The following is a 23,432-nucleotide window of genomic DNA, read 5'->3' on the forward strand; positions in this document are numbered from 1 at the left end:
CACCCACACCACTACCTCACAGACTCCTCAGTACATACATGCTGTGGTGTCTCGTCACATGTGACACCTTTTCAGAACAGTTCATTTGCATGCCGGGATATATAGATGCAATAGAAAAAATTTAACTAAATTCCCAGCATGCAAAGTGTTGTTGACTAAGAAGACAAGACTGGATCTAAGTGGGACAGATGACAAGGGGGAAGCAGGAAACTCAGGTGAGTTCAAGAAACAGTGGTAGATGTCGGAAAGGAAGGTGGATGTGAGCCGCTCAGTCACAGCCGGCATTTTGGAAGGAGAAGACTACTAATAGGAAAAGGCAGGGGGAAGGGCTCATTCGGAACCTTCTCCGGATTGGCTGATATTTCACTGGAACAAAACAAAGACACATACTAAGGAAAGAAGAAACAACTGGTAAATCCCTTTATTGGCCAGAAAGTCATAAACATATCTGGAGTTTTTCTTTTCAACTGTGTTCTGACCAATTATACAATTTTTTTTATCTATATGCAGTTGGCAAAATACAGACTTTTGGAATTTTTGTGAAGTTCTAAGAAGACATTCCAGTTACAACTAGAAACTGGGCGTGGAAGTCTATGGAGTTAAGTTCTTGCGTACAAGTACTACTTCGTTTCCATGGCTGGACATACAGAGAGAGCCCAGGAATTAAAATGTCACAATGGATCTAGCAGAAACCATTAACAATGGGTTAACTGGAGCTTGCCCCTGGGTATCTAGCAAATCTAAGTGTGGCAGAAAGGTTGCAATACTATGCTGGCTTGATTCACAAATTCCAGAGAATCTTTGTCAAGTGCAATGGGGCTTGGGGAGCCCTGTTTATGTTGAAAGTGAGGAGAGCAAATGCCATTTTCTCTGGACAGCTCTTTCCTGCTGTAGCCTCTCAGGATCTTCCTGTCTCCAGCTTCAAATCAAAGGGTAAATAAAAACACTTTTTTTCGACACGCAAGACACAGACACTTATATTAAGGACCAGCCTTACTGAAGGTAGCAAAACTTCAAACATTCCTTAGAAAGGAAAGGCAGTGGGTAATTTTTTATTTCACCCGCCATATGCAGTCCTTGACGTTGACTAATGTTGAATCCCAGAATGCCTTTCACGACAGTGATGGCCATGATTTGCCAAATGTTCTGAACAATTCATCTTATTTGGCCAAAAAGTGAGTCCATCCACCTGACTTTACACAAAGTGTTGTTGAGTTCTAGCCTGGCTGCAACACTGTACGTTGGCTCAGAGTTCACCTTAAGAACAGTATCATGTCTAACCATGTCCCATGGCAACTAGAAGAACTTGTTTCGGCTTGTCTCCTTGGCGAAAGTGATGGAGGAGCGATGGCCGGTGCGGCGGGGCAGCGGATCGCCGTCCAGCAGTGGTAGGGCGCTGCTGCTGTAGGGGAATTCCCCCATTTGATCGCCCATCATCACAGAAATCTCCTCAGCTCTCTGGGGGTCTTCGGCCTCCTTAGCCCACGGCTTATGGTCTGCAGAGCTGGGGGCGCCAGGCCCTTTGTCCTCTTCTTGTTTTGGTCCAAACGCCCAATCTAAAAAAGGAAGAAGAGGGTCATGAGGACTTGCACTATGAGTTGGAGAAAGCAAGGGGGCACAAGGAGGGATTGACTCATGCACCGCAAGCATGACAGGCGGAGGCACGTATGAGGAGCTGTACACCAGGATGAGTCCCTGAGGGAGGGACAATAACCCCATTGCTGCTTCTGTCGGCCAACAGCCGTCGCGAGCACTACCTCCGTAGTGCTGCGCACGTCCGTTGGCCGCTGTGGCTCCGCCCATCCCGCTAACTGCCACAACGCGGCGGAATTCCCGCTGCGGTTAAGGAGGTATATGGAATGAGGGCACCACAAAAGTTTCACATGGGAACGTCAATGTGACGGGCACAGAGGCAGAAATGCATACCAGCGTCGCACGTCAGTGTGTGCGAGTTAAGATGTTCATATACAGAGATGCATATCAGGGTGCCCTTGTGAGGAGATGAAAAAAAGGAGGTGTGTGTATTAAATCACCCATATAGTTTTATGTGAGGAGGTGTATGTGAGAAAATGGATTTGGGTTGCGCAACGTTAGCCGATGCACGTGAGGCACCGTTTATCACAAAGGGAGAGAGAGCGAGGGGATATAGAGATCATTGCATGTCCTCCCAACTATATATCATATGAAACCACACATAATGCGATGATTCAATAAAATTGAAAACCACGACCAGATTACCTGTGAAATATGATGTTTTCTGGGTGAGGAGGCCTCACCCGCATTGCAGTGGCATGCTTCATCGTAGGCGACCTCACCTCACCCTGACTATAAGGTATCATATTTATCACCAAGATACAAATAATTGTTTTTAAAGCTCAATATTCCTGGCACAATGCCATCTCACCCAGGGAAGAGAATCCCTGGGCCCTGTTGACACAGGAACTGATATGCAGGACCAGGTACCGCAGTGAGATAAGTAAACTCATCTAACCACACAGAAAGCTAATAACGAACTGCCGTAACGGAGCCATCTTCCACCAGGACATTAGCTCAGTCCCACATTTAAGAAGGAGAAAACTCCCTTAAAGTCAGTCACGACTCCACCGAAGCAGCTCACCGCAGAATACAGAGTGTCGAAAAGCTTAGCCACAAAGAGAGCTGCATCTTTAGACCCTGGTACCTTTGCAGAGCTAGAAAACTGCTCTGATGAATTCTATTTATCTGAAATCTGCAGAGGGCCAATGCTAGCTAAAGACCTGTAACCCTCAGCGATGAAACCCTCAGCGACAACCCACAAAACATCATTCTCTCAACTTCAGGAACAAGCATCTGCAATGCAATAGGTCTCGCATTTAGGACAGTGAGCTATTGGCATTGCAAATGGTAATGCCTTTTATTTATGTTTTGGTTTTTAAAACATAAATAAAAGGCAGTCCTTTACAATGCCAATAGCTTAAACCCTCGTAAATGCGAGACCTATATATTGCAAATGCTCGACACTCCTGCCCTCCTACTGTAAGAGAAATCCATTAAAGAAAATAGTGCTTACAGACTAAAGAAGACGTACTGTGTAATAACCGAGGTAAAAGGGTAAGTCCTCATGAGAGATTACAAATGAAGACAAGGCGGTACTAAGGAGGGACTAACAAGCCTAATAACTTTTATAGCATTTACGAAGGACAATGACACAAGCCAATGACAAATATGGGTGGAGAGTGGGGGCGGGCCTTCAAGTACATACTCCAATATAGCATGGCTTGAAGAGCAGCGCATGCGCTGCCCAGGCTCGACCTAAAAACTCACATTCTAAACCACAGTACAAAATTTCACTGGTGGCCAGGGTTAGTCACTGAATAACTCAAAAAGAAGACCTTCTCTGTGCACACCCAGAACCACAGACCAACTTTCTGCACCAAAAGTGCTGAGGTGAAGTAGCCGGCAAATGCGTGCTACATATCGGAAAAAACGAGCATAACAAGAAGTTACTGTCCACGTAGAGGAGGAGATGCACACGAGGCATCCTGCTCAGGGGGAGCCTGGACCCACCTATTGTGGAACACTTGGCATGTTTTTGCAGCATCGTCTTATCTTCAATGGTATTGAAGGCAAGACCTGACAAACATCTTACTAATTTGCAAAATATCCTTATTTGAGCTAGAGCTACTATGGAGCATACCCATCAGAAAGCCTTAATCTAGCTAGGATGGGATTCTATGTCACACATTCCCTTTACACTAGCATTGATGAGTGAATAAGATCTCTGGTGACATACCCAAAGGCCCAGCGCAAAGTTGTTCCAATTCTAATGTAAAGTGTTCAAAGCTAGAAGCGTAGCTTTTTCCACCAGCACCCTTAAACCTTGGAACCCTCTTCTAGTACATCTTACTTGGTTTTCAAACTCCATGTATTCCAGGAACAATTTAAAAAAAACTGTATTTTCAGGAGGCAAGATGGTCGATGTGGGCATGTTTATATGCAGTGGCCTGGCCCGGTTAACCTTTTAGGGACTAGCTAATCAAGCACTCACCCTATCACTCACTTTCCATGGGCTAATCCATCGCTGATGTTTTCTTCATAGATCCCCACCCCCTCAAAAAATAGTCTGTGCCTAGTTTACCTTTACTGCTTTTTTTTTTAATACTCCTTGTTTTTACTTCTGATCTTTTAAAATGAATTTATCTCCTTTCACGATTTTATGGCCCTCCCCAGCTGGAAAATCTATATTCGTTCTGCGTGAATATTTTTAATTAGCAATATTACATGAATATTCCAGTTGTTAGGTAATACAAGTAAGTAACCAATACACCCTCCCACCATTTTCTAAAACTATCAATAATTTCTAATAAAGCATACTCCTGCCAATAGTGTATTTTGAAACCAATAACTATGCACACCTTTTAGAAAGTTGATGCAGAAATTAAACACTTGCATTACTCAGCCAACCCCATCCCTGAGCATAATGTAACTAACTGTATGGATGCTCTATTTCTGCTCTGATTCCATATTGTAAACTCTTTCCTTGAACAGAGCTCAATTCTCAATCGTCCTAGCTCGCTGAAACTTGGTTGCAATTCTGGGAACCGAGCATAGCAACAGACATCACACCTTGGGTCCCTTAATATCCGGTTAATATCTTGTCGGTGTAGGAAAGCTACCATCTATTTGATAAAGAAAATTTCTAGTAGAACATGGATGCAGTGAAAGACCTGGTTGCTTGGGCCTGGCAGACCAATTTAAAACAAAAAAAAGGTTGGGAGGCAATGCTCCCTGGCAGGTGACTGGTAATATGCTTTGACCGTATAAGGGATTGTTGCTACCACCAAGTGTCCCCCTGATGAGAGGACTCTGGTAATACTCAGTAAAGGATGGTGCACATGTTGTACTGGTCAAGACCACAGAAGTCAACTCTGGTGCTCCTTCCCTCTCATAGGGAGCCCTCAGTGCACACGCATGGTTGTCATACGTGGGGAGGTAAAAATCTAAAACCAAGAGTAACTTCCAATGGGTACTGGTGGCCAGATGCATGATCTCCAGGGCCAAGCAGGTGACCTTTTCCAGCCCAAACAGTGTTCGTGTTATAGGACGGGTGCTGTTAAAACTCCTGCTGGCTTTGACAATATCGAGCATTTCTTCCACCGTCTTGAGATTGACTCAAGTTGGGATAGTGGGCATTGTTTGAGGGAAGGAGTCAACCATCACATTACAAACATCCAGCTCAGATCCCAAAATAATTAGCTGTGGTGCCCCTCAGAGGTTGATATTGTCAAGCATTAATTGAGACCCCTGGATAAACTGTTCCATCTAGCTGAGTTCACTTTTGTATACGTGACAACACACAGCTGATCGTTGGCTGGACATGGTCGCTGTGAGTTCACAGAGGGAAAGGTGTCAATCACCATGACTGATTTTCGCTCCCTGGTGTGATGGTGGATGAACGTCAATTTCTTGGATAAAACCCTTAAAGAGCAAGCTTCTTATAACCACATTCAACTTCTCCAGCCGAAACTCAACCGCTTGGCTGGTCATAATGAGCTCCCCACCTTTACCTTCCAGCAGTGTGTACAATGTTGGTATTTGATTGGTACCAATTTCGCTCTTGAAATTAGGATGGCTACGTTAGTGGAGAAGTGTGGCTCAATGATTAGAGCGGCAGACCCTGATGCAGAGGTCTGGCCCGGACTAGGGTTCATTTCCCGCCTCGGCGGGTCTTGGGCTCAATTTCCCCGGACCTGATAATTCTCGCCTCGGTGCCTATTCTAATCTGGGTCCCACTCTGCAACTCTGGGCAATAGCTTGCTTAATCTCCACAATGGCCCCAACAGCACTAGGATGCCTGGCTTCACCTTGGGGGTGCCCAGGAGTGGGCACTTCACAGGGAAAGGCCAGGAAGGGTTCTACAGCGGTATGTGTACAGCACCTTGAGACCCCTTCGGGGGTGATACGTGCGCTATATAAGCACTACTACATTTACTACATTTGTCTATTAGATGCTTCTTCCAGAAGAAATCCCTCAAAAAAATCCTTTAAAGCAACCCCACTCGTAGCGCGCTCTGTTGGAGAGGGTGCGGAGAACGTGGCACATTAACTCACCTCCTCTGGGAATGCAGGGAGCTCCAGGAATACTTGAAGGCAGTCTTGGACGACATTGACTCTACATTTGACACTGAAATCCCTAGGTTCCCAGCTTACACCGTCTTGGGTTTGCCCAATGCACTCACTTTCCCCCTGAAATCCCCCAGAGGCCGCCAGATGGGTATTGCCATGCAGGCCGCTACGCACCAAATTCTGTCCCTCTGGGGTTCTAACACCCAACCCACACATGCGGGGTGGCTGCATAAAATATGGTTTACTTTGGGTATGGAACGCATTCAGGCTACGCTCACACATTCTACGGCTGCTTATCGGACAGTATGGCTCCCATTGCTGTCTCTATTGTCCAAGGAGTTCAACGAGGTCACGTGTCCTAGATACCTCCGCATTCTGCGGCTCACAGAACACACGCATGACTCCCCGAGCGCGTCTGGGTAATTGCACCATCAGTCATATGTTCGCTGCTATATTAGTTTCATGGATCTGGCACACTGGGTGGGGTGGGACGGGAGGACGGGGTTGGGGGTCGGGGTTGAAACTTTGGTTGAAATTCTTATGTATACACTTTCAGCACCTCCTCACAAGAGGCGTCTACAAGCCTGGCTTCACGCCATGGTTAAATCGAGCGTTGCCTGACACCTGTTTGCTTTACAAACCCTATGTACTCCAATGCCTCGGTGTCCTTCTGCGTTTGCTCTGCCTCTCATATGCTGTACTGTTGATTGTTGTTCTTGAAACTAATAAAACAAATTTGAAACAAAAAAAAATCCTTTAACCAATGTGTACCTGTGGCCAGTGCTCTCAAAGTGCAAATCAGATTAAAGGAATTCTATATGCCTGGGTGCAGCAGGTTCAGATTGTGGCATCCCGGTTACTTACTGGCACACACAGAAATGGCCACGTCAGCCCCACTAACCACGGTGCACTACAGAGTGTTCTTTAAAGCATTAATCAAAACGCATATGGTCTATCTGCTAAGCCACGGCTGATTTTCTAGCAGCTCCATTTAGACAGCACAAAAATTGATGCCGGCAATTCTCTACTCCTTTTTCCACCTGGAGCTCCACAAATGTAGAACTGCCACGTGTTAGAATGCTGCTTTTTTGGTGGCAGCCTCTAAATAATGAAATATGCTTTACCTTATTCTGTGAGCCAAATCATACCTGCCGAGTTTTAATAAACATATGGAAATTAGGTATTTTAAACAGTAGTTGTATCTTTTTCAGCCGGTCATTATTGATATATTGGCACCTTTAAAGCGGTTGTGTGACAACCAGCACAAACACACGACCAACACAAAGAAGATACTACCGTCACAAAGATGACGCGATCGGCACAAAGACACCGCGATCAGCACAAAGAAGACGCGATCGGCACAAAGACGCCACGATCGGCACAAAGAAGAGACACAACCAGCACAAAGAAGACGCAAACTGCACAAAGACATGACCAGCACAAAGAAGACGATACGACACAGCATGAGCCATCATCTCAACCCACGACTAGCATAACAGGCTCATATCATACACCTACGAACAGAATCCATTTTAGTCCATATCACTTTCCGGCCTTTACTGCTTGACCATTTCAACTAAATCCGACTGAGTATCCCCTCCAGACTAACTGATCCACCCTGTAAGCAGGACCCCAAAAAAGTACCAGTGTATGCTCAAACAACCCTAGTGCCATCCAATAACACAGTCTGCTGGGACAACCCAAGAGAACAGTACACTTTCCCTTCATTCCCTTAAACCACAGACACAATTAGGAATACAAACTAATGCATAACTAAAGAGTCTGCATCAGCAACAAATAGTAACAACTAACTTTCTTTTCAAGACTAGTAATCCTGTGCCATTAATCGGTATATCAACTTTAAGCTGTCTGTTGTTAGAGACCTATTGTGGATGGTACCACTATTTACAGAAGCTTTGCACCAGACAGACCATTGCTTACCATTGGTTGGCTTGCTAGTCAATCTCATTTGATTGTTTTTAATTAAATGGCTTTCCTACCTCTTCCCGTGTTTGCCTCTCCCCTGGAGCATACCATTTTTACTACCCTTTTAATTGGCTGACTTTTTTCCTTCCACTGCTCTTACTCAAGGAACTACTTTTTTAGGTTTCGCCTGGCGATCCGCTGCGCAGCAGCGTTCGCGCAGGCGAAACCTTTTGAGAATAGTATGTGGCTTTGTCCCGCCTCTGTCTTCCATTGGCTAGCTCCATAAATGGAGGCTAGCCATTGGAAGAGAGAGGCGCCCTTCATTGTGCGAAGCGATTCGTGGGCGTTCTGGCGATTTTTTCCCTCTCCGCCCCTTTTTAAAACGTCATGCGGCGGTGGGCGAATGTTTTTTTTTTTTCCCCCGTGATGTTTTGCCCATTTTGGACGTGTGTTTTGCAGGGGTGGGTTGCGAACGAAACAATGAGCAACACATTCCAGTGTTGCCTGTATAATCATTTTGTTTATAGAGCGTGCTCACTTAGTCGTGCGCTTCATAGCGCTGTGAATGACTCCAGCTCACTCCAGTGGCGCTCGACTGACCTCACTTACTAAAATGCGGAATCCATCCAGTGCAGATGTGATCTAGTCTAAATATCTGCAGTAGATTCCTCAAACCAGAGGATTCTTTTTAAGCACCGTGTTATTATAATGATCCGTATTTTCATCGCCTTTTGACTCTCAGAAATCCTCTTTTGTGACTTCGATGTCCTACGCGAACCTGAGAGTCAAAAAAATACTTTCACGTGGGACGCGGAGTGGGTGCCGATTTCTGCCGCGCCTGCACCCCCATACCCAGCACCTCCAACATACAGGCAATCAGTCCCTGCCTCGCTGCCCCTCCCTCTAAGACAGGAAAGCGACGGCCTGAACCTTATAGCACGTCCTGGTCTAGCTTCAAGGAGCTGGGGCCACTTCTTGGACCGTCACCCGAAGGCGCTCAATTGTTAGTGTGGCACTGAAGAGCAGGATCGGCGTGTACTAAGGTTACAGGAGAAACGCGGGGCACACTCGCTGCTGGTGTTCGTGTGGGTTGCCAGTTTCGGACGGGCACAAGCAGAGTTGCCAAATGCCAAACGAGGTTGCCAAACTCAGCTTTCCATCGCCCCGACAGCTCGCGAGAAAAATCTCGCATTTTTTGAGAACATGTATTGCAAAGCTGGAATTAGCTGGTCTCGCCTTCAGTACTAGACCACACATCGTCTGATCTTGGGCACGCCGCCGTATTTCGCCGTACCTAAAATTGTAGTGTATGCACTGGAAATGCACCGGGCCCCTGGTAAGTGGAAGGGAGTACAACTGCCATCGACGCCTCTCGGAGGGTTTATTGTACCGAGAGTCGACTGAGAACACCGCAGCCTCGTCTCTGGAGGCGGAAGGGGCAGTGTCAGAGTCCCCTCCCCTCCACACTGGCACCCTGGGAGGGCCTGGCACCGCTCCTGATGTTCAGCCACTTGTGCCCGGCGACGGCAAGCCTCACTCGCTGTACCAACACACTGCAGGCACCGCCAGCCATCCCCCAAGTGTGCCCCCACTCAAATTCTCACCCGCTGTACCTCAAAACGACCCTGGCATTACTCCTGGCACAACTGCTGATGGCCAGGCTCGCTATGCATGTGCCACTCGCTGCCTTTCATAGAACATGCCACTCTAGGGTTATCCTGCACAGCTGCTGATGCTCAGGGCACACGTGCCCCTCTGAAACCCCATGCGAAGCCCCCCTCTCAGTGCCGGCCAGTCCCATTGTCCCCCACCGAAGGGGTGGGTGGGGTCTCTAGCCGAAAATACGTGTTTCCAATCCCTGTTGGACGTTCTTCCGGGCAGATTATTACAAATAAACAATCCGTACACCCTACAAGCTCATTTCTCGCCCCTTCCCAAATAATACAAATACAGACAGGGCTCTGTCCAGGTCTGTCTTAAGTCTTGTGTTTCAGTACTCCCGCCCCACCTCATTCCAATGCCTCCTCAGAGTGGGAAATTCTGGATCCCGACAATAACCGCATAGACCTACAGTACACATTTGAACATCTGTGCAGTGACTCGGGGAAGGACTCGCTTAGCACAACGCTGTGAACCCAATGACTCCTAGGTGCTTTTAAACCGAAGGTACAACACTTTCACATCGAGTTTCATGCTTACAACCCCTTCCATTTTTTTATATCGTTCAATGGAACTTTGACAAAGAGTCGGGGCGAGTTGCTGAGGATCTCACCATTTTGGTTAGGAGGGGATGCCGGGATTAGAACATATATATTGCAACAAACTCACTTACATGAAACAGGGGCTGCTCTGTGTTGCAGGTTCCCTCTTTTTACCCCACTAAACTGGGCTTCGACGAGAAGACGTATATAGTGTAAAAAGAAGACAGCTCATATGTCATCTGGGCACGAAGAAGGCCTAGTTAATATCAGAGGGTAGAAGGCGCATGAATGAACGAGCGAAGGCAACAGATAATAATTGGAAACAGTGAATCGTGAACTCGCAACGGGTGGACAAATTACGCGTGTGGTGGCATGTTTTCGGCTCAGTCCTGGCTGATAAGGGATAGCGCCTGGGCGGATGATGCGGGTGTTACATAAGCCTCGGGGCGCTCCCTGCTCCCGGAAACACTGGGCCTCGTGTCCCCCTCCCAGAGCCGGTCCCATCAGCTCCCTCACTGGCTCTGAATCACAACTGGGCTGGGCACAAACACACACCCATTACCTGTGCATAGCACTCACGGGCACATGCCCCCGGGTTTGTGTGTGTGTGTGGGGCTCAGAGGACCGCTGCCCCCGGGTCACAGGCCCGCAGGAAGCTACAGGACCCAGGAAAGGGCAGGGAGGTGCAGGCTGGGCAGAAACACACACCCTTTCCCTGTGCACTAGCACTTCAAGGGCGTAGGCACCCATGTGTGTGTGGGGGGGGGGCTCAGAGGACCGCTGCCCCCGGGTCACAGACTGGCAGGAGCTGCAGGACCCAGGTGAGGGCAGTGTTAGAAAGGCGACCCCGGGAGAGGCAGAAGATGTCTGACTGACCTCCCCTAGGTCCACCCCTCCGTCTAGAAGTAGCCGAGCGTTAGCGAGAGGCCTCCTGGGTGAGGGTCCTCTCCTAGAATCGTACAGCAGAGTAATCACACCTCTACAAATGGACACCACACAAGAGGATAATTTCTTAGGCTTTATCAAGGATAAAGGTTGCTTGTTTCTAGCGATATGTACAGGCAGATCGGAGGATCTGTAAAGTCTCGTAATTAAGGGACAGGGTAGCGGGACAGTCTTAGTACTGAGGAAGGAGGAGATACCCTGCGCACAGCCCTCAATCCTCGAGCCGGGGGGTCCCGAGAGGTCGAGCCGCGGCAGCGCCAGCAGGCCTCGAGGTGGTTACGGCGAGGATGGGCCGCGGCAGCGCAGGAAGGCTCCAAAGATGGTTCAGCTAAGATGGACCGCGGCAGCTCCAGCAGGCTCCAAAGATGGTTCAGCTAAGATGGACCGCAGCAGCGCCAGCAGGCTCCAAAGATGGTTCAGCTAGGATGGACCGCGGCAGCGCCAGCAGGCTCCAAAGATGGTTCAGCTAGGATGGACCGCGGCAGCGCCAGCAGGCTCCAAAGATGGTTGCAGGTTTCAGGGAAAATGAGTTTGTCTCTGGGTCAGCCGCGACAGCGTCAGCAGGGCTCTCGACTCCAGGATACAACTGCCGTCCCACTCCAGGGCTGCCCCAGATATAGGACTGGAGTCCTTTGATGTCCGGACCCTCTCGCCTGGAGGTCAGAGGGGCCGGGATGTTGGTGTCCAGACACCCAGCAGGGGGGTGGAGCCAGTGCCCAGGGAGGCCGGAGGGCGATCGATAGCAGGCGTCCGGGGACGGCTGGAGGGCCATCGAAACTCCCCTCCTTTTGGATCCGTTGAGTGGCCACTCTGCCACCCGGGGGGATCTTGGTGCCTAGATGTCGGGGCTTCGCTGGGGCCTTGGCCGAGGCCGAGGCCACGTGCTCGGGACATGATGGGCCCAAGATGGAGTCGGGCGAGGCCTCGTGCTCGTAACGTGATGGGCCCGAGATGGAGTCGGGCCTGTAGGGTGGTCCGGAGTGGTAGCCGGACTGGCAGTGGTGGGGCGTGCAGGGTACGCCCTGTTCCAGGGGGGAGAGCCGTGGGTTGCCAGGGTGGTGGCTCTCGTCGGTAGTTCGTGTAGGGTCGTACCCAGGGGGTGACCGTGGCTCGATGGAGGGCCGATGTCGTCCTGGGCCCGCCATGCGGGAGGGATAGGACCACGCCATGAGGCCGGGTCCAACACGCAGGGAGCTGCAGGACCCAGGAGGGGGCAGGGAGGTGCGTCCTCTTCATTCCTGGCTCTACTTCACTCCCTCTCCCCCTCACTTGATTTCCGACACACCTCCCTCTATCCGCCCCTTCTCTCGCTCCTCCCCCCACACACCCCCTTCAGACGGTCCCTCAGTGCGCTATGAAAAGCGGTGTTAAAATGAACACCACGTGCGCCGGGGGACTTTTGGGAAGCGCGGCGGTGTGTGGTGGGAAGTGGCCTAATTGGAGCATTTCCTGTCCGCTAGCCCACCACAAACGCCTGGGAATGGGAGGTGTGGGTGGGGGCTGCAACCTGCGCCGCTCTGCTCCACAGTGAGGGGGTGGAATACTGATACGTGTCCTCTCTCATGCTTACCGTCCTTCTCTCTCAAGCAAGGGGGCCTGCTCGAGATAGGCTGACACACGCACGGGTTGCAGGCTTCTCCCTTGGACGCATTCATTCATTTGCATCTATATACTTTTTTAATGAAGCGCCACGGAAACCCCTTCGGGTGTTAGGGCGCTGAAATGAACATCTTTCAGATCTAGAGACCATTCGAAAAGACATAGCATCTCTGTACAGAACAGAGATAGCGAATAATATATTGCTTTGGAATAGGTACATTACAAATGATAATTGAGAAAGGTAAATTATAAAGCAGAAGAGAGAAGTAGTATTCAATCGGGATCCATATAGGAGCAAAAGTAAAAATGCTAACACATTTCAACTAAAAATAGAAATAAAAGAGAGTGAAGATCAGTAAGTACGACAGCCCTTACTCTGATAAGACGGAGACAAGGGCAGTCATTGGGAGTATATGATTCCTTTAAGACCGGCCATGCCTGCGTGTTAACACCGCCCCCTCCAGCACGCGCAGGTCCTTCTCCAGCGCTGTCTACCCATGGGCTGCCTGGTGCAAGGGTGCACCCGGCGGTTGACGCTCACTACTAGGGAAGGAAATGACACTCTCTCTATATTGATACTGGATTGGTTATGTTTGTGTAGAGTTTTGTAACGCACGCGTATCATCTCCAAGTGCCGCGAATAACAGGCGCTACTATTGCCTAAATTGGAGGTTCTCCGTTTACCGACCTCGGAAGGATGGGGGATTGAGTTGGCCTTGTCTGCATTCACACAAGTGATCTGCAGCTGACAGCATTAGGTCGGAGACCGGGGCGGGCATTAGGGTTCACCCAGCACCGCTGGCTCATAGGACGCAGTCCTTGCAGAGTTCCTTTAAGTCTACCTCAGGAAGGTACCCGACCTGTTTCCAGAGCTCAGTACATGCGTGCATCCCCGCTTGTACCATCTCCGGCGGTAGCTCAGTGGGTTGGGGTGCTGGCTGCAGCTATCTTTAGCTAAGCCTCAGGCTTCAATCCCGCATGTGAGCGCACTGGAAGGCTTTTGAGTCGAGTATAAGCTGAGCCCAGGCTCGAGTGACCTCTAGTCCAGGTAGGTGGGTGCTTATGCCAGGGCTCGGAGGCGAGCATGCCCTGTATCTCACAGATATCCCTCTGAAACGCCCATTATTAGCTCAAGGGCTGAAATGCAAACAATGCTCCTTCCCTCACATGCCATTGGAGTTCCTCCAGAAAGAATTCGCTCTCAAACATGGCGCTTCACTTTCTTGTGTTCTCTAAGAGAACGGAAATTCTCGATTCCATCCAGGGACAGGGCAGCCATTCATGGCCTGGCATCGGAGCCAGTAGGTCGGAGCCAGATGCCCGGTGCCTGCCACCTCCGGGGGACCACATATATTTTTTTCACAGAAAAAACAAAGGTTAAAGTGGAGTTATATGTAGGTCTTCAAATACTAAAAAAGTTTTAAGCACAAAAATCACTGAAATTCCCCTTTTATACATAAATGATTGAAGCATAACTTGCACTCACATAGATTTGAGGTGTCCTCAGTGATGTAATATTTGATGTCATAGCAGTGCATCATAGCTGTACAAGTTATACTTAGGTGATTTAAATGTAACTGGCGAACTTGATTTTGATTTTGTTTTAAAAACGTTTTTCATTATTAGAAGATCTACTTTTTTCAACGTAAGTTACAATCTTACATATAACTCCACGTAACCTTTGTTTTTTTTTCAATTAATTATATTGTTTTAAATGTAAATTAACACAATTTTATGATACGTCTGTGGTCAAACCCCAAGTGGGCCAAGAGTGGGGTTAGTCACCTGGTGTGTGGCCAGTCCCTGCACCCCGTGGGCAACCTGCCCTTCGCCATGCACATCTGCGGGCAGAAAACACACCCATGAGCGGCCAATGGGTCACAGACCCCCCACTTTTTAGGTTTTGCCTGGCGATCCGCTGCGCAGCCGCATTCGCGCAGGCGAAATCTTTTGAGAATAGTATGTGGCTTTGTCCCGCCTCTGTCTTCCATTGGCTAGCTCCATAAATGGAGGCTAGCCAATGGAAGAGAGAGGCGTCCGTCATTGTGCGAGGCGATTCATGGGCGTTCCGGCGATTTTTTCCCTCTCCGCCCCTTTTTAAAACGTCATGCGGCGGTGGGCGGGTGTTTTTTTTTTACCCCGTGATGTTTTGGCCATTTTGGACGTGTGTTTTGCAGGGGTGGGTTGCGCGATTTCAGTCCTCTCCTTATCAGGTAAGCAGCATTTTGTTTATTTACGTCTTTGCGTGTCTCGTTGCTGTCGTCCTCTGTTCCCGGATTGCCCGCCTCCTGTTGATCGCTCCCAGTGCCATCCAGCCACATTGCCCAATCGTCCAGTATCATCGCTTCCTCGGACATGTTTTAATGGAGCCCACACATGTTAACGGCCTCACCGGCACCACCCCGCTGTGTGTGGCCGCCGGCCACCCCATAACACTGTCCACGTCTCGCGCCCAAGGCACCTCTCTTCCTGGCCCCCACTTGTGACCGGGTGGGTGTGTGTGTGTGTGTGGCTCTGGGTGGGTGTGTGGGTGTGTGGCTCTGGGGGTGTGTGTGTATGAGTGTGGCTCTGGGTGGGTGTGTGTGTGTGGCTCTGGGTGTGGGTGTGTATGTGTGTGTGTGGGGCTCTGGGTGTGTGTGTGTGTGTGTGTGTGTGTGTGTCGCTCTGGGTGGGTGTGTGTGGCTCTGGGTGTGTGTGTGTGGCTCTGTGTGTGTGTGTGTGGCTCTGGGTGTGTGTGTGTGTGGCTCTGGGTGTGTGTGTGTGTGGCTCTGGGTGTGTGTGTGGCTCTGGGTGTGTGTGTGGGTGTGTGTGTGGGTGTGTGTGTGTGTGGCTCTGGGTGTGTGTGGCTCTGGGTGTGTGTGTGTGGCACTGGGTGTGTGTGTGGCTCTGGGTGGGTGTGTGTGTGGCTCTGGGTGTGTGTGTGGCTCTGGGTGTGTGTGGCTCTGGGTGGGTGTGTGTGGTAGTATTTGCTGTCTGCTGAGCTCGTCCGTAGGGTACAATAGGTCTCACATTTGCGAGAGATTAAGCTAATGGCAATGTAAATGACAATGCCATTTATTTATCTGTTTTCAAAACTAATACATAAACACAAATTTTGTCATTTACAATGCCAATAGCTCTAACTTTTCCAAAGGCGAAACCATTGCATTGTAAATGCTTGTTTATTTTTTTTCAGCATTCCATAGAGATGTGTGCTTTCTTGCTCTCTCTCCCGTGTTTTGTCTGTATCAAGTAAGCGCACCTTCACGTGCTCCATGCTGCTCCACCCTCCCGCTCACCCCTTCCTTCCCTTACCCCTCCTTCTAAATGATCAAAACATAAGACACAAACATATCAGAGCCTACATGTTCCCAATGCCACTGCCTGGCCTTACCAGCTAGGTCGTGCATCAGGTCTTTGATTAGGTGTCCCACAATGGCGTAAGCCACCGCCACCACCACCAAGGCTGCCATGAGCAGATACAGCAGGTACTTGGGCAGACGGATGGCATCAAGCGCTGGGGGTTTGTAGTCCGTGTACAATGGCTCCTCCTCCACCGCAGCGTGTTGGTAAAGACGCTGCGCCTCCAGCGTGCGGTTGGCGTCCCAGTTGTGCAGGTCCATTGTGCCGGATTTTCTAGCCCTACCTACCAATATGATCTTCAGACTCTTGTTTCTCCACCTTGGAAGCCTTTTTGTAGGACAGTCTAAGCTGCCGGCTGCATGCGGTTGTAAATTCTAATCCTGATGAAAATGAGGTTTGAGAAGACTAGAAGAACGATCTTAGATTTTCAATTCTCCAATTGTTGTCAGTACTATTGTATCTGTGTTTTCATTCCTACCAGAGCTTGGTTTCCGGAACAGGAAGGAAGAGACACGTTGAATGCTCTTTCGGCATCTAGTTCCGGAGACATGACCATATTTAGCTTTCCAAAAATTCTAAACTGGTTGGGTCTATGATGTTTTCAGGTGTGTAGGCAACGTTTGAATTGTCATCAGCAAAGCATTTTTACGAAAACAAGGACAGAATGGACAAAAGAACTGGGTCTCTCGGAGAGATGCTCTATTCTGCTAAATCGGTTTTAACACAAATGTCTGCAAAAACCCATAGAAGGCTTTTAATTTCATTCAATCTTTTTGTTATTTCACAAAGCTTTTCTGTGTGTCTTGTCTTAAATTAGTCTTTCCAGGTTGTGCTTGAGCACATTTTTCCACCTTTTCCGCTTTTTCCATTGGTCTTCATTATCCTGACTGCTCTTTTTTCCCTCGTTATCCCTCCCCTGCTTTCTTTCTCTTTTTCACATTCGTTTTCTTCTTCCTTTCACTTATCATTCTTCCAATTTTACTTCTTAATTCCTTTTTCTTTTCTACATTTTCTGTTTCTTTAAACAGCTTCCTTCTTGTTTTTGCCTCTAAGGAGAAACCGTAAAAAATATTTAGTAAAAAGAGGTCTGTAAAGATATAGTGAAGAGAAATGCGGGTAAGATATTGTTGAAAAAAATGCTGGGTAGATTTTAAGACAGACTATGCTGGGACGATTTTCAGGAAAAAGATCAGAAGTAGATATTGATGGAATATTGGGAAGATTTTTAGGGAAATGAAGTTAGGAAGAATTTGTGAAGAACAGTCTTGGAAAGATGCAGAAAAATTTGGTAAGATTTTGATGGAGGTTAAATTGTAATGATGGAAAAAAATGAACAATGTGGGAAAATCATTTCCTCAAAGTTCTTTTGGAAGAAGGATGTTGGAAAAACTTTCAGATGATGTGCACAACTGTAGAAATTCAAGAGGAGAAACCTCTTGAGAAGATCTGTGGACGCCACAATTGTCGATAATAGAAGCTTCTGCAGAGCTACAATTTATTTGGAAATTAAGATGATCGGCGAATCCTAGGATGAAAAATGATCCAAGATGCTTAGGAACAAGGCACTGGCAACATCTTGAAGTGAATGGTTTCCTTAGAAGAAAACGAAGCAAGCCTTGTGAGATGAGCAAAGCTTGCTGGGAATAACCTTGGAAAAACACAGTGTGGTCTTGAAGGGAAGGGCGGTCCTGAGAAACACAATTGAGGTCTTGAAGAGAAGTGATGACTTGAGAACTTGACAAGGACACAAGTTTCCATTTCTCTCAATTGAATGTCACATTATGAATGAACTCCACCATGGACCATAAAGAATCAAGCTTGATCTTTGTTCTGCAATGGAAACGAAATATTAATTCTTATGTACAGCAATTCATACAATGAATTTTCACTACATAAACCGTAATTCACCAGATTGTCCACTGATATTCTATTGTGTTTTAACCGGAACAAACTAAAAAGTTCTAAATACAGCAACTAAGGAAAAGATCTCTAAAAGCTTTAGCTGCGTATGGAAACTCTGTTAAGAAGTGTGAGCCTACATATACGACTTTTAGTAATTAAAAGGGAGATTTTTCAGCAGCTGTAGACCTCGCTACACTTCGTTTGATGTTTTGAAGAAAATTGCTTGATTCTCATTTTTAACTTGTTTTCTTTCAGGTATGCACTTGTGGTTGGAGCTGCCTAGCACATCACTGTTTTAGATAAATCAACACCCCCTGTTCCCTGTTCCACCATGCATGCTGCACTTCTTATTGGCTTTTTGTTTTGAAACCTATTTCAAGTCTTTTTCTGACCATATACTAAACTGTACAGGCATTCAAGACTCTAAGCTCTGGGGTGTAAAGGATTTAGACTAATCAGTTAAGTATCATGGGCACTTGACAATTTCTTTACACGTTTATTTGGTGACAGGTGCATTCTGAATACACTTGGTCTGCCTGGAACTCCACTCCTTCGTCTTTCATACGACAAGCTTCTCCAGAGCACGTGAGCTCTAACACTGATCCCCAGGGACCCCTCCCACAAAGACAGGAAGAGATTGTTGAGTGGCTGGTAGCACTCGGGTCACTAACCAGGAGTGATCCACCAAGAACAGATGTTGCAAAGCACAATAGTAACCAAGTGCATCCCATTTAAATATATAAATGCATTTGTGCTGTAAATGCCTGAAAATTGAATACACCCGTCAATCTACCGGTGAAACTGGTATTTTGAAGAAAAAAAACTGAGATTTTGAAGAAAGAAGTGTGCAAAGTTAGACCAGTGTTTGGAGGATTACATTTTTAGCACTTTGGGAAGTTCTGGCTACTGCCACTGGTTAACAATAGGAACAGCTGGAGGCTGGGAAATGCTGAAGGCTTTACCTCAACAGCCTATCACTATCTTGCAGGTACCACACTTTGCAGTTTTCCTGATAAAAGTGTCCTTTATCTCACAACATACCATGTGTTTTTGGTGCAAGATATATAACTGTAGAAAAAGCTGAAACGTGTTGGCCTCCCACTAAAAGGATGACTAGGAAGGCATTTTAGGCATGTGTTGGGTGTCATTATCTGATGATCTATCTCTTTTTAAGAAGATCTTATATCATTTTAGCTTCCAGTACAACTCTTATTGGCCTGTCCCACCCCCAATTTCCTTTTGTACATACTTTACATAGTACTCACCAATGGAAATACATATCTCTCTTTCATGTAGCTAGGCCGCATATCAGTGCTAATCTCCTTTAAGGTCCGGGCGGCCTATGATGATATCTGAGCCAAAATACAGACACAACATAATATGTGTATTTGTAAAGCGCACGTTCACCCAATCATTTTGTCGACTTCAGATGGATGAAAGGGTGAGTGGACCCGCCGGGATTTGAACCTGTGACTATGAGGTCGAACACAGGCCCCTGCATTGGACGCATTAGTCCACTGAGCCACCAGACCCGGACACAAACACAATGACCTACAACAGCAGAACCAGCTATAAAACATTTTTAGAGAATCGTACAAAAGTACAGGTCGACAACCCAGACCAACCATTTTTGTACGGCATTGGAGTCTGATGCCAACATTCAGCATCCCGCAAACGATTCTACAAAAATAAGGACAATAAATCAGAAATATAATATCAAGAACTCACTTCAACTGCATTTTTACTTTCTCATGCATTTTATGTTTTAAGAGAAAAAAACAATCTTTCTGACAAAAAAAGGGTGTATTTGGAACATTACCTTGGAAAATAGTTTTCACAAGCCCACTTTGACATCTGGCACACCCTATCGCTGTCAATGTAAACAGGCTGCGACAGGACGGCTGAGCTGTTGGCACAGCCTGCCCTGCTGCAGAGGGTTTATGCCCAGCACCCTTTGGAATGCCACTCTTTGAAAGAAGCATCAGCGGAGGGTACCTAAGAATAAGAACACTGGTGTCCACACCACTCGGCTAGTTTCTAAAGCAAAACATAGATAAACAAAATCTTCAAAAAATTGGTCCATAGTGGTAAAAGGCCAAGCCCATAAAATCGTAAACTGATCCAGTTTAGCCTTGGCCCGGAGACAACATCTCGAAAATGCATGAGGAGTTTCCATTTTTTGAAAATACAGAAAATACAGCAAAGGAGTACCAGTGCCCAAAAACAGTAGCACTGCGGTTCTAAGGTGGCTCCCTCCATGTCCAAATCAACAGCATCCTTTCGAGCCTCAAGAACCTTCCTTAAACCCATACATTGTTTTAGCACTCCACTTTTATCACCTCCAGAAACATCCTCTTCTGCACCATAAAAACTAAGATTACGACAGCTCCCACTTGGTATTCCTTCCAGCATAAGAAGATTTTCAAGTTTTAAAAAAAAAGATGTATGATCCTTCAACAAATTCCTTTCCTCCGAATTGACCCTGTCCAAATGCATCCTGTATTCTGGCTGGATTTCACTTGGGGGGAGCAGTCTAGTAAATGTCCCACTAACCACTGAGCCAATGACTGCAATGTAGTAGGCCAGCCTCTCCTTAATGCCCTGGGAGCAAAACGTGTAGAAAAGTTTTACAAACCTACTACACTAAACACTCAAATACCCTGCAAGAGAAGTTGCTTCAGATATTGTAAAATGAATCCATAAATGAGTAAAAACTCTCTTTTAGAACCAGGACTCAAGGAACATTGATAGAAAAGCATCAGGGAACTAAGGCCACCCGACGTGCATGCAAATGCACCAATGACGTGCAAGCAATAAATGACAAGCGCTGCAAAGGACTCTGATCCCACTAATCTCCTTCAGTGCTTCGTAGGATAAATAAAGATTACATGCAAAACATTTCCAGATATTAACAGCTGACTAAATGTTTTCTTATGAATCATAAAGTCCGTAAGTCGCTTGGCAGATACATGCTAAACCCATTTCGTCGACACCAATCCCTGTTCCCAGTCTTACCTGCTTCCTTCACTGCATGCTCAAGTTCCGGTCACAGTCCTGATTTTTTGTACGTGAATTCCTCTGCTCCATTTCAATGGCCCCAGGCTTCTCCCAAAGACCATGAATTACTCTGCTCCATCTCAGTGGCACCAGGCGTCTCCCAAAGGTCCTGAATTCCTTTCCTCTATCTCAATGGCCCCAGCTCTTCCCAAAGGTCTCGAGATCCTTTCCTCTGTCTCAATGGCACCAGGCTTCTCCCAAAGGTCGCAAATTCCTTTCCTCTATCTCAATGGCACCAGGCTTCTCCCAAAGGTCGCAAATTCCTTTCCTCTGTCTCAATGGCACCAGGCTTCTCCCAAAGGTCGCAAATTCCTTTCCTCTGTCTCAATGGCCCCAGCTCTTCCCAAAGGTCCTGAATTCCTTTCCTCTATCTCAATGGCCCCAGCTCTTCCCAAAGGTTACAAATTCCTTTCCTCTATCTCAATGGCCCCAGCTCTTCCCAAAGGTCAAAAATTCCTTTCCTCTATCTCAATGGCACCAGGCTTCTCCCAAAAGGTCATGAAATCACCTCATCTATGTCAATGGCACCAGCTCTTCCCAAAGGTCCCGAATTCCTTTCCTCCGTCTCAATGGCACCAGCTCTTCCCAAAGGTCACAAATTCCTTTCCTCTATCTCAATGGCACCAGGCTTCTCCCAAAGGTCCTGAATTCCTTTCCCGCATTTCAAGAGCCCCAGGCTTCTCCCAAAACGTCATGAAATCCCCTCCTCTATCTCAATGGCAGCAGGCGTCTCCCGGATATCCAATGGCTAAGAAGCACGATTTCCCTTTCTCACTGAAAATGAACCGCTTGCCTCTCCGGTATTTGGACTGCGATGTCTTTGCGGAAAGCGCTTGGTCACTTCTTCTGGTTAAGCGGTTGCGCGTGATAAACCAGGCCTTCCAGAGCGAAGCGGCAGGTGCAGGAAGAGAGGATTTAGTGCATTAAGAGGATAAGCAGAGCGTATCACCAAAGCTTCCAGAGGTCACAGCAAATGCAAAGTACAGGAAGGGAAGGCAGACAAGCTGGGATTATATTTTATTCCCTTGTATAACGCAGAAAGTGCAAGGATAAAGCTTTTCCCCTATGTTCATGCATCTCTCATGGTGATACCAGAGTAGATAGAGAGCTGTTTATTGCAACTTGAGTGCAAAGAACAAGCTGTATTTTGTACTCCAAAAAGTGAGCAATTAAAGGCTGTAAAACAGTATCGTAGTGCAAAGGAAGAAACGTGTGGGGCTTAGTAATGAAGTACTTAGCAGGGTGGTGTAGAAGGAGTGAGTTACACTGGAAGAGCCATGGAGATTTTTGGACTAAAATAGGTGATTGCACATGAGTGGATTTATTCTTTGCTGCTTGTATAGTGCTACATCCAGCACTAGCCTGCCTCGCGGCACTCCGAGCAGAGAGAAGAAACAGAGGCAAGTGGCAAACACCATAAAAACTAGAAATAACTTTACAACACGGTGCTTGTCCCCTGGTGAATTGTGCAGGGAGAGATTTCTAAAGATCAGAATCGAAGATACTGTGGGCCACGTTGAGTTAAAATTGTGTGGTAATGCCACACAAAATTATTGATATCTAGCTGTGCTAGGGTAGCGGAACATTACGGAGTTGATGCCAACGGAACGAGGTAGAACGACAACAAAAAGTGTAAACCCATTTACGAAATTTTTATGCTATTCATTTCAGGCACTTGACCCTTTTCCTGGTGAAATATGAAGGAGGGAAATTACACCCTGTGTGAGTTTTCGTGCACTAATCAGACTAAAACACCTATTTATGACCGAATAGGGTTTACAAGGAAATTGAAATAAGGGCTGTTGTCTCTTCTACCAAACTGGGTTGCCATTTAAAAGAAAGAATTTGCATATCAAAGTCTTCTGTTGGGACAAAAATAGTGCTTTTTTATGTAATGAAAATTTCACATAATTGCACTTTGAGTGCGATATATAATTTGCGGGTATCTTGTGCGACTTCTTATTCCACACAAAGGCACATTTCACGAGATACTGGTAGGAAAGAGGGTTATGAAGAAAAAGTTTATTGACGAGACACTTTCCTCATACCAGTCTCCAGTGGGCAAAAAATATGCAAAATACAAAATTCCTCGTAGCACTATATTCAGGAATTTTCTCTATGCAATTTATATTTTAATTGAACGCAGTCCAAAGGAAAAAGGACAATGCATTTTGAAGGTTTCAATATTTGAAGGTTTCAATCTGATAAATAATCCGTCAGCTCAACATTCATCCACCCGAGTCCCCTGAGTGTTGACTGGCATAACCCAGAGAACTGACAATCCAGTGCAAAGCATCCGGGTACAAACGAGACGCTGTCTGGCTCGAGTTGGCCTGTAAAGCACGAGGTACTTAA

At 47.0% G+C, this 23,432-nt stretch overlaps 1 protein-coding gene across 3 annotated transcripts; it reads right to left on the reverse strand.

Annotated features, from left to right (window-relative positions):
• Positions 1 to 398: 398 nt before the first annotated feature.
• SMIM44 (small integral membrane protein 44) lies at positions 399 to 22,120 on the reverse strand. Of its 3 annotated transcripts, XM_078669305.1 has the most exons (4): positions 19,840 to 19,961; positions 19,286 to 19,700; positions 16,150 to 17,948; positions 399 to 1,556 (listed from the first exon to the last, which is right to left on the reverse strand). In XM_078669305.1, the coding sequence occupies exons 3-4, from the start codon at positions 16,376 to 16,378 to the stop codon at positions 1,297 to 1,299; spliced, it is 489 nt and encodes a 162-aa protein (XP_078525431.1). In that variant the 5' UTR covers positions 16,379 to 17,948; positions 19,286 to 19,700; positions 19,840 to 19,961; the 3' UTR covers positions 399 to 1,296. The 3 variants fall into 3 exon arrangements, with proteins under 3 accessions (XP_078525431.1, XP_078525429.1, XP_078525430.1); XM_078669303.1 differs by lacking the exons at positions 19,286 to 19,700; positions 19,840 to 19,961 and adding an exon at positions 21,036 to 22,120; XM_078669304.1 differs by having other exon boundaries at positions 19,286 to 20,780.
• Positions 22,121 to 23,432: the final 1,312 nt, after the last annotated feature.

This window comes from Lissotriton helveticus, chromosome 12 (assembly GCF_964261635.1).
Source record: "Lissotriton helveticus chromosome 12, aLisHel1.1, whole genome shotgun sequence".
NCBI lineage: Eukaryota > Metazoa > Chordata > Amphibia > Caudata > Salamandridae > Lissotriton > Lissotriton helveticus.